This window comes from Oreochromis niloticus, linkage group LG19 (assembly GCF_001858045.2).
Source record: "Oreochromis niloticus isolate F11D_XX linkage group LG19, O_niloticus_UMD_NMBU, whole genome shotgun sequence".
NCBI lineage: Eukaryota > Metazoa > Chordata > Actinopteri > Cichliformes > Cichlidae > Oreochromis > Oreochromis niloticus.
In genome coordinates this window covers 29391419-29403061 of record NC_031983.2, presented here as the reverse complement: position 1 = coordinate 29403061, position 11643 = coordinate 29391419, and the positions used below count along the sequence as shown (strand labels likewise).

Sequence of the window (11643 nt, the reverse complement as noted above, 5' to 3'; positions counted from 1 at the left end):
ACCAAGAACTGAGCTGCACGTTGAAACGGTTGACTGCATTCACACACACTTGGGTTGCGATCCTGTCTTTTCTTATTACTGTAGCTACGATTTTTACAGGGGAAGGCCTGGCTTCTCACTTGAAGTTAAAATAATGTGGATTTGTGTTTACTTGGTTCCTGTGACAATAAGTACATTTGAGACACTTGATTTTGAGTTCGAAATTGTGGCTATGGACTGTTATGTTGTGATATTTTATTAAATAGTCTTAGTAGAAGTGCTGCTGGGTCCCAGGGGAGCTTGGCCCTGGTTCTTCCTTTCTCACTGGTGCGTGGTGTGCAGCTGGCCTGCTTTCTGAGAAAGTACAGTGAGACCTTTCAGACATTTAAAGGGGTTGAAAATAACATGAAATGCATGAACAAACACACTACAGCATATTGAGGGCTTTTTTGGGGAATCTTCAGCTGCCATTTCCATTTTTTCTTGCACAGTAATTTTGGGGTTGTCAAGGGGTTGGCTGTGACGACTGCTGACATAAAAACTGAATTGTGAGTCCTGAAGTTCACCGTTGTGTGTGTGTCACCAAGCAGGAAAAGAGGAAGTGACTGTTTGAGCTGTGAGACGGCCTCTGTGACTGAACAGGGAAGCGTCCGGGGGTAACTCGGTGGGAGGAGCCGACAGCAGCCATTTTGAAGAGGTGAGTGCTGTCTTGCAGGGAGAGACACAAAATGGCGGACACCTCGGTCAGCGGGCACAGGCGTTACAAACCACTGAAGGATCAGGTGGAACAGCTGAAAAAGGCCATACGGATGGCCTGCCCAGGTTCATCTAAAGAAGCAGAAAAGGAATGTCAAGCCATGGAAGCTGAGGTATGCAAACTTTTTCAATCCCAACAGAAAGGGCCAGATGATAGGGTGTCCCTGGACCTTGTGCTTAAAACTGAAGGGGAAAGGTGTGAAACAAAATTGAAGAGTTTACAGGAGGAATGTGGAGGCCGTTCAGTAAACAGGAAAACAAAAAAGGAAATGAAGGCCCTGAAGGCAATGCATGGAAATTGCTGTAAGTGGATGATGATGTGCAATGCAGTGCCATCCTGGATGAAGGAGCAAGTGGAGAAGACGGAATCTGGAAAGGAGGTGGATGAGAAGATGAAGGGAACAGAGGACATGGTGAGTATAATGAAAACTTTGCGTCAGTTGCAGGAAGACAACAAAAAGATGGAGGATCAGATGACAAAACTCACCTCAAAGGAGGAAGACGCAAACAGGCACCACACACCAAAAATATACCCGTGGATCCCACAAATGCCCAGTGCCCCGCCTCAGGCTCTTGGAGTTGAAGCCCCGCCACCCTACGCGATGCCTATGATGACCTTTGAGGGAGGACGAGTGCGTGGCCCAGATGGACAAACTGGCATTGTGCTTGGGGGAATCGCAGATGTCAAATACACAGGCACAATCACAACCACCCAACAAGGAGAGACAATGATAGGGGGACAACCAACCCCAGGGGAGGCAGGGACACTGATAGTTTCAGCTGCAGGTGGGGTCTCGACCTCGCCACACGATGACGTGACCGTGCAGGACTCAGGAAAGATTGGGAGCCACGGAGAGCCTCACAGCGAGGCTCCACTCACACCTCCACACGAGGATATGGGATCACCAGACGACGTGGTCAGGAGGCCATCATTTGTTGATTTGCCAACCCCAAAAAGAGAAGGACAGCTCCAGACAGGTAGGTCACTTCCTGTGAGGAAAGACCGTTGGGAAGGAGAAGTACATGGGTTCATGCATGAGGACAGAGACGCCATACTAGCAGTCTTGGACACACTGACCTCGGTGAAGCAGAAAGCCCTGAGAAAGCTCGCGGAGGAAGAAATCACAGCCCGTGGGAGTGCATCAGAAGAAGAGGACTCAGAACAGGAAGACATCATAGAAGGCGCTTCCTCTGACCCAGGCACCAGTATCAAACTGCGTAACAGGAGAGTGAGCAGAGATTCAGGCACAAGAAGGAAATCCAGTGGCAGAGGACAACGCCAATCCGTGTTTGACGTCCCAAGGGGCTTGGAAAAACCCAAGAAGAGCAAGGAAGTGAAGTTCAGGGATGAAGCCACACCCACAAGTTTGATTTTGCCACTGATAATGGGCCCCAAACACGAACCAATCTATCGCGCATACAAGGTAAGAGACCTGGACGCATTGGTCAAACAACTACCACCTATCACAGAGGGAGGAGCAAGATGGCTGAGGAAACTGAACATGTTGACAGAAGGAGAGGAGATTGCCGTGGGAGACTTCCGCGGGATCGCTGGGAGGTGTATGCTTGGGTGTGGCCTGGCTGACGTGGAAGAAATCGCCGGAACGACCCATCACGCCAACGACGTGCCATATCGTGACGTGCAGAGTGACCTAGCGGACGCAGTTCGTGAGAAGTACCCGACCCCAAACACTGGAGCCATTCCTAAAATAATTTGGGATCCACAACACACACCTAGTGAGTTTTTAGCAAGAGCAAAGGAGCAGTGGATGTCAGAAACGGGAATACACCCCGGAAGGGAAGGAGAAAGTCGGGCGTGGTTTCGTGCTGCGGTCCTTGCAGGACTGCCCAAGCAAGTGAGAACTGATCTGGAAAAGAACCCAGACTTTGCTGTTGCAGACTCCACCCAATGGGAGAGGCATGTCACGCACAGATTGATGCTGGAACAGGATGACGTGAATAAACAGAAGAGGGAGTTGGAGGAAGCGCAGGCGCTGCTGTTAAAACTACAACTGATAGAGGCGAGAGATAAAGCAGGCGAGAAAAAGAAAGAAACCAAGGAAGCTGCAAAGAAACTAATGGTGGTAAAGCCCCAGCCTGCTCCCGTGCCTGAATGGCCAGATTTGGATCCCGACGTCTACCCTGATGACCGCTGGCCCGTCAATGCACCAAGGCAGCGACAACCCGTGGGGAATTGGGGAGCTGTTAGACCGTATAGAGGGCGTGGTGGATCCGCACGGGGAGGACAAAGGGCTCGTGCGACGGGGAATCCCAGTAACACGTCTTGGAATGTTTGTTACAGATGTGGAGCGGACGGGCATTGGGCTCGGAATTGTCCTGGACCGGCCCAAAACACCCAACAGTGTGACTACCGAACCCAGGCACGCGGAGCCCCCAGAGGAAGAGGTGCATACAGAGGAGGGCATCAAGCCCCAAACCCAAGTGCAGCGCCAGTCGCTCAGTATCCAGTGGCGGACTGGAACTGGGGGGAGGAGGAATACTGACGGGGCCCTGAAAAACCCGACAGCGTGGGGATGGCAGATCCCATGCTGTCAATGACCGTGGAAGGAACACCATTGACCTTCCTGGTGGACACTGGAGCAACTTACTCAACACTGAGAACCACACCAAACAGTGCAACACTCTCCAGCCACACTGTGACAGTGGTTGGTTTTTCCGGGGTTCCGATGACTCTGCCACTAACTGATCCAGCCCTGACAAAGCTGGGAAAACAAACTTTGAAACACCAATATGTGGTGTCACCACAAGTGCCTGTAAATCTCATGGGCAGGGACCTGCTCGTGAAGCTGGGAGCCACTATCATGTGTTCTGCAGATGGGCTTACTGTCAGTCTTCCAGGAGGAAAAGACTTCCCGTGCCTGGGGACATTTTCAAAGAACCAATATCTGCTCCAAGACTCTGAACAAGCTACAGCCGACATATACTGGGGAAGGCTAGTAGAAGACGGCATTCTCAGACAATATCAGCTGTGGAAACCCTGGATAATGAGCCTGGCCGTCTACACCCCGCCGCGTGATCCATACCACGTCACTCTTTTTTATGATAGGGACGACGATGACACGTACCGAGAAAGCTTTCAATCTGACCTTGATGGTCAAATTTGGAACGTGCGTAGCCACAACATCTATGTTGGCCCGGAAGGAGTAGCAGCGGCTGTGAAATTGACGGAGGAACAACTGCCTTGGTACGAGATGGGATCAGATTCAGCTCCTCATGTCACATTGGCGGTCCACGTAGGTCATCAGGCTAGAGAAATGGGACCGATGGTCAAGCGGGCGCTGGATAACGCTTGGTGGCAAAGTACTCAGATTCCAAATGTATGGTATGCGCCAAAATGCAAAACGTACCGAATCACCTGTCTGTCTAATGATGCAGTGGTTCTGGAACATCAGGAAATCTCAAGAACACACGGCAGGGAAAGAACTGACCATCCTGATGCAGTCGCCGCGCTTTCACAACTGCCTGACACTCTGTGGTCTACGGGGCCCACTGACGTCGGCCTCGCTGCCTGTTCACCTGTCCTGTTTCAGCTGAAGTCTGAGGCGCCAATTAATAGACCACAATACAGACACAAACCAGAGGCTGAGGAAGGAATTGCAGAAACCATTGAAGGGCTGCTGGAAGTAGGTGTGCTTGAGCCTTCACAGTCGTTTTGGAACACACCTATTTTGCCAGTGGAAAAACACGGGACAGGAAAGTACAGGATGGCACATGACCTCAGGGCAATTAATGCCATACTGCGCACTGACACTGTGCCTGTGCCAAACCCATACACGGCGTTAACCGCCATTTCATGGGACCAAAAGTGGTTTACATGTATTGATCTTGCTAATGCTTTCTTTTGTCTCCCTCTACATGAGTCACTTAGGGACATTTTTTCATTCACATACAGAGGCCAGAAATACAGATACACACGCCTGCCACAAGGCTTCGCCTTGTCCCCAGGTATCTTCAATCAGGTGCTGAAAGATGCATTGTCACCATGCCACCTGCCTGAAGGTTGTACACTAATACAGTATGTAGATGATCTTCTCATTGCAGCCCCGTCAGCATCGGCCTGCACAGCAGCATCGCTCGTGGTCCTGAACCGATTGGCAGAATGTGGGTTCAAAGTGAGCAAAGAAAAACTGCAGTTGGTCCGACCGGAAGTAACATTTCTGGGCCGAGTCATCGCACACAGGTCAGTGGGTTTGATGAACACACACAGAGACCAAATTCTGACACACCCACAACCAAGAACTGTGAAAGAGCTCCTTTCCTTCCTGGGTTTGACAGGGTACAGCAGACAGTTCATTCCTAACTATGCAGGCAAAACGGCCCCTTTAAGGGACCTGATAAAGAAGGTTGGCGTTCGAAACCTTAAGGCTGAATTGCCATGGACGCCACCCACAGAAACAGCATTCATTTCACTGAAGCAGGATCTGTCAAGAGCCACAGACCTTGCTACACCTAACTATGACGAACCATTTTACCTTGATGTTTCTGAAACACATGGGATTGTAAATGGGGTGTTGTTTCAGAAAAAAGGAGGAGGCAGAGATGTGCTTATGTATGTCAGCATAAGACTAAATCCAACAGAGGCCAGGCATCCCACATGCACACAACACGCAGCTGGGGTAGCAAAAATCATCCAGAAAACAGCACATGTAGTGAGAGAACATCCACTTAAAGTGCTCACCACACACAGTGTAGTAGCGTACGTGAACTCACAAGCCTTTACCATGACACCACTGACACAGCAGAGGTTGAGCAAAGTCCTAGACGCTCCAAACTTGACATTCACACATGAGGGAATTAACATGGCAGACTTGATGGGGTCAGGGGAACCACACGACTGTGCCAAAAAAGCTGAAGCTGAAGAGAAAGTGAGAGAAGACCTGAAAGCGGAGCCCATTCCCGGAGCCGAGGACTGGTTCACAGACGGCTGCTGTCACCGGGATGAAGAAGGACTGAAAGCAGGCTACGCTGTGGTCTGCAGAAGAGGAAACCAGTATGAGGTGAAAGAAGCTGGAAGAATTGAGGGTCAACAGTCAGCACAGAGAGCTGAAGTAATAGCCCTGACTCGAGCCCTCAGACTGTCTAAGGACATGAAGGTGAACATTTACACTGATTCAGCTTATGCTTTTGGGGCAGCTCACGTGGAACTTGCCCAATGGAAAAGAGCAGGTTTCAGAACGGCAACCAATGCCCCAATAAGCCATAAGAAGGAAATGGAGGAACTGGAAGAAGCTCTGAATGACCCAGACGAGGTGAGTATCATAAAATGCAAAGCACACTCTCAAGAAAAAACAATGGTGGCCAAAGGGAACCAGAAAGCAGATGAAGCTGCAAAAGAAGCTGCCGGCTACAAAGGACGAAGGCAGATGGTGGCAGTTATCGCTGAAGAAGAGACAAACACGGACGTGTGGGAAGAAACCAGAAAAGCCCAGGAAGAGGCCACCCCAGAGGAAAAGGAGGTGTGGCAGGCCCGAGGAGCCCGGAAAGAAGGAGGTCTATGGAGAGGACCCCACGGGCGACCGGTTCTGACAGCTAAACTGGCTGAAAGGAAGGTAAGGGAAGCGCATGGGCTTGGTCATGTAGGAGTGACACAGATGGAGAGAAACTTGTGTCACTGGTGGCACCCTCACTTGAGAGACATGATAAAAGAAAAAGCCAGAACGTGTCTGATTTGTGGGGCACACAATCCAAAACCAGCGGTGAAGCCAGAACCAGGTAAGTTTCTCATGCCAGAGAGACCGGGAGAAGAGATTGTGATTGATTTCACCGACATGGTAGATCCAGGTCCGGGAGGGACCAGGTATTTGTTGGTATGTGTGGATGCTCTGACCGGCTGGCCAGAGGCATGGGCGACAAAGAGAGAGGATGCAAAAAGTGTGATTAAATGTCTGATTAACCACTACATTCCAAGGCATGGGTTCCCTAAGAGAATTAGATCAGATAACGGCACCCATTTTAGAAATCAGGATTTAGCAGAGGTGGAGAGAATGTTGGGGGTTCAGCATAAGTTTGGGACAGTGTATCATCCACAGTCCCAGGGGAAAGTAGAAAGAATGAATCTAAATTTGAAGAACAAATTAGCTAAGATCTGCGCGCAGACAGGGTTGAACTGGGTTGCGGCCCTGCCAATTGCTTTGATGACTATAAGATGCTCTGTTAACCAATCAACAGGTTTCACACCCTACGAGCTGCTGACAGGAAGGCAGTTTCCGGCGCCCTGGACAGTGGTCCCGGAGGAGCAGCCCAGAAAAAGTAACAGGTCCCATGCTGAATATTTTAATGAGTTGAAAGCTCTTGTGTCCAGTTTCACAACACAGGTTACCTCTGGAGGACCCACAGCAGAAAAGGAGGTCCCAGATGCAAAAGCAGTGTGGCTGAAAGTCATCAAGAGGAAGTGGAAGGAACCGCGCTGGACCGGTCCGTACGAGGTGACGGCCAGGACGAGCACAGCGGTTCGGCTTAAAGGGAAAGGCGACACCTGGTTCCATTGGACGCAGTGCGCTGCAGCAGACGAGAGTTTGGTGGAGAAGAACTCAGCTTCACCAGACACGGGTGGTAAAAATCAGAGGCAGAATAAATCCTCTCACCTGTGCAACGGGCCGACCAGTAGTCCACCTGGAAGGCCGAAGCAAGAAGAACAGCCCAGGAGGAGATCGCCACGTCAACACAAAGGAGTGGTAACAAATTAAGGAGAAAGAAAGGCGCACTAGTTTATGCTAAAAGTACAAATTTCACACAATACAATGCACCCACACGAATCAGAGACACGTAATGGGACACGTGAAGAGAAGAAATTGGTAAAAATGCTTCTCACAACCACATGTTTGTTAGGTCAGATAGTGTTAGTTCTGGCCGTGTGTTTTCTTGTGTATTTTTTGCAGACCGCCCTGGGGAACCTGTCCGAGCACGGCGGCCAGTCCAGCCCACCACCAACTGAGAAACTGGATACGGAGATGTGGCCATTGAAAAGACCAAAGCGTGAGGTCTCGGGTAAGAGGGATGGGTGTCTCAGCGCATTTAATGGCATAGAACTGGACTACGTTAAAGGGTCCACAAGCTCATACACGTTTGATTTGTGTGGAGTGATTAATTGTAACGGAGCAAACAGCAGCTGGAGGGGATATGATGTGTGGGTTTGTAGTCATCCTGATATTTGTACCCGGGGAGGGAACCCTCACTCCACCCGGGGAATCCGCCCTGTTCTGGCGTCATACACGGCAGGGCAGTGGTGCATTCCTGGGTGGGGCAATGTGGTAGCTTGGACAGGAGTAGGGTGGCAGCCACATGTCCCTGAAGGATTGAAAGGAATAGCAATTCAGAGGGATTTCTCTGCTTCCCAGAACCCTATCACTCTTTCTCTGGGACCTTGGAACGCTCTGCCCAGGTCAGGTAGTCCGGGAGGCGTGTTCTACCTGGTGATAGGGGCAGATGTGTCAGGGACAGACCCGACAGGGGTGATCAGAGTGAATCTAGTCAACCCAAAGCCCAAACCGGTCATAAAAACTCCTGTCACAAATACTACAGGGAATTGGGGAAACGAGTCGTTAACTGTAGCACGTGAAGAGCAAAAGAGAAGAGTCCTGATGGTGGATTACACTAGGCTGAAGCCACAGGATTTGATTGAACGCGCCACTGGTTTCAGTGACAGTAACCTATGGCTGGACTGGGTGGCTCAAAATGCTAAAGAACAACAGGTATCTAACTGTGTTGCTTGTGCTTCAGCTAGGCCGCGGTTGTTTACAGAACCCGCACCACTGTACCCAGAGGACAAGTGGGGCTATGACTGCATGCTGCGACTGACAAGGGAGGCGGTGAGCACTGGCAACTGTACAATCTTGTCCAGTCTTTTTCCACCTATAGACAAGCAGACACAGGTAGGACCATTCATAAGTAAAAAAGATAACTACACGTGCTTTAATTTTTCTACAAATAGGATGAGATACAATCTGGGAGAGATCGATCCTAGTTGGTGCTCCGTGACACTCACAGGGAGGACCACTAACAATAGGACTGACCCCAGCACCTTAATTGGAAATTGGGCCAGAAGTGGGTTATATTATTATTGTGGGCAGAAAACTCTGTTGGTTCGTGTTCCAATGGGAAGTGTCGGGACATGCGCTATGGTGAGATTGGGAGCTCCACTGATTCTAATAGGAAACAAAGTAAAAGCCATACCACAAAGAAATACACGCACATTGGCAGCTAGACGCAAGAGACACATTCTGAGGAAGAGAGGGACCCAGGGGACTCATGCATACGACCCCAGAATGGACTCACCCACCTGGATTGACTCAATAGGAGTGCCCAGGGGAGTCCCAAATGAGTATAAGTTAGTGGATCAAATAGCCGCTGGTTTTGAAAACTTGCCAATAATCTCTGCTCTTTTCCCAGTGACCCCAAACAAGAATGTGGATAGAATAAACTATGTTCATTATAATGTGCTGAGACTCTCAAACCTAACCAGGGACGCCATGGAGGGATTAGTGGAGCAATTGGGCCCGACCTCACTGATGGGGGTCCAAAATCGTATGGCCCTGGACATGTTGTTGGCAGAAAGAGGAGGGGTCTGTGCCATGTTCGGCGATCAGTGCTGCACCTTCATCCCCAACAACACTGCCCCAGATGGCTCAGTAACCCGAGCACTGGAGGGCCTTAGAACCCTGTCCAGGACCATGCATGAAGACTCAGGGATTGAGAATCCCCTTGAGGGCTGGATGACATCCGTGTTCGGGCAGTGGAAGGGGTTTGTGATTTCTGCAATGCTTTCTATTGCTGTCTTTCTAGGGATTTTGGTCACCTGTGGGTGCTGCCTCATTCCTTGTGTGAGAAGATTGTTGGAAAAGGTAATCGCGAGGGCAGTGGACCCTGGGGAAGTGACCCCGGTGTCCATGATGCCATTGATAGAAGCAGTTGAGGAGACCGAGGAGTGATACAGCACCCGGTATGGTGACCTCTTGTGGTCAAGAGGTCAAAAGGAGGAATTGTGGAATTAAAAGAAACTGCTTTACTGCTACAATATATATCTCATAGCATTAGCATTGCATTAATAACATCACATATAGCTTTAAGATAGTAGGGAGACATTTAACACACTGACACCATATTAACCTTTATTACAGGTGCAGTTATAACCATTTTTATGTTGTTATATCCTTATACACAATGCATATTTGTGCTTGTTTCGAGTTGATGTTCCATCCAAAAGGTTTTAAGCTTCACTGGTGAGAGTGTCCAGGTGATACATGTTGGAGGGAGATGAGAACATAGTAGGTTAATTGCATACATGCTTACAACACACATATATATCACATATAATCTAGACACAGATCTGAGTAGAGGCCTGAATGTATTTAGCAAACCTGTAGCACTAGACTCTGCTTAACAACAGGTGACAAGAAGAAGAAGACCAGCCCATGGCGACCCAGAGGCCAAAGACCATCGCCTTATTTGCCAGGAAGAGGAACTTCTGTGTTTGCATGTATTTCTTAGAATAGATTATTGTCCGTACAAGTTGCAAATAATGTTCTTAGGAAGCAAAATATGTGCTTGTAAACGCATGAGGGGGCGTCATAATACCCTGACAGTATAAAAGCATTTTGAAATGTATTTTGGGTGAAGATCCTTGCTGATGTGTGCAGTAATCATCTTCCCACGCGTGTGCAAATAAATCATTGTTTTTGACCATCCTTCTGGACTGTCTTGGTTTTGTATTCTTCACTCAATTTTGGACCCGTAACAACATCAACACCCTATATCAGGTGTGCATAATTATTAGGCAGCTTCCTTTCCTTTGGCAAAATGGGTCAAAAGAAGGACTTGACAGGCTCAGAAAAGTCAAAAATAGTGAGATATCTTGCAGAGGGATGCGGCAGTCTTAAAATTGCAAAGCTTCTGAAGCGTGATCATCAAACAATCAAGCGTTTCATTCAAAATAGTCAACAGGGTCGCAAGAAGCGTGTGGAAAAACCAAGGCGCAAAATAACTGCCCACGAACTGAGAAAAGTCAAGCGTGCAGCTGCCAAGATGCCACTTGCCACCAGTTTGGCCATATTTCAGAGCTGCAACATCACTGGAGTGCCCAAAAGCACAAGGTGTGCAATACTCAGAGACATGGCCAAGGTAAGAAAGGCTGAAAGACGACCACCACTGAACAAGACACACAAGCTGAAACGTCAAGACTGGGCCAAGAAATATCTCAAGACTGATTTTTCTAAGGTTTTATGGACTGATGAAATGAGAGTGAGTCTTGATGGGCCAGATGGATGGGCCCGTGGCTGGATTGGTAAAGGGCAGAGAGCTCCAGTCCCACTCAGACGCCAGCAAGGTGGAGGTGGAGTACTGGTTTGGGCTGGTATCATCAAAGATGAGCTTGTGGGGCCTTTTCGGGTTGAGGATGGAGTCAAGCTCAACTCCCAGTCCTGCTGCCAGTTTCTGGAAGACACCTTCTTCAAGCAGTGGTACAGGAAGAAGTCTGCATCCTTCAAGAAAAACATGATTTTCATGCAGGACAATGCTCCATCACACGCGTCCAAGTACTCCACAGCGTGGCTGGCAAGAAAGGGTATAAAAGAAGAAAAACTAATGACATGGCCTCCTTGTTCACCTGATCTGAACCCCATTGAGAACCTGTGGTCCATCATCAAATGTGAGATTTACAAGGAGGGAAAACAGTACACCTCTCTGAACAGTGTCTGGGAGGCTGTGGTTGCTGCTGCACGCAATGTTGATGGTGAACAGATCAAAACACTGACAGAATCCATGGATGGCAGGCTTTTGAGTGTCCTTGCAAAGAAAGGTGGCTATATTGGTGGCTGATTTGTTTTTGTTTTGTTTTTGAATGTCAGAAATGTATATTTGTGAATGTGGAGCTGTTATATTGGTTTCACTGGT

The 11643-nt window shown here is 49.0% G+C and overlaps 1 protein-coding gene across 1 annotated transcript; it reads left to right on the top strand.

The window, feature by feature from the left end:
* The first annotated feature begins 3240 nt into the window (after window positions 1-3240).
* LOC100698112 (uncharacterized) lies at window positions 3241-10439 on the top strand. The gene has a single exon (XM_013267297.2). It carries the CDS (start codon window positions 3270-3272, stop codon window positions 7440-7442), a length of 4173 nt encoding a protein of 1390 aa, XP_013122751.2. The 5' UTR covers window positions 3241-3269; the 3' UTR covers window positions 7443-10439.
* The last annotated feature ends 1204 nt before the right edge of the window (window positions 10440-11643 follow it).

What these genes read in the sequence shown, in the direction of transcription:
- LOC100698112 (XM_013267297.2), top strand. Translation starts at nt 3,270, where the DNA reads ATGGCAGATCCCATGCTGTCAATGACCGTGGAAGGAACACCATTGACC.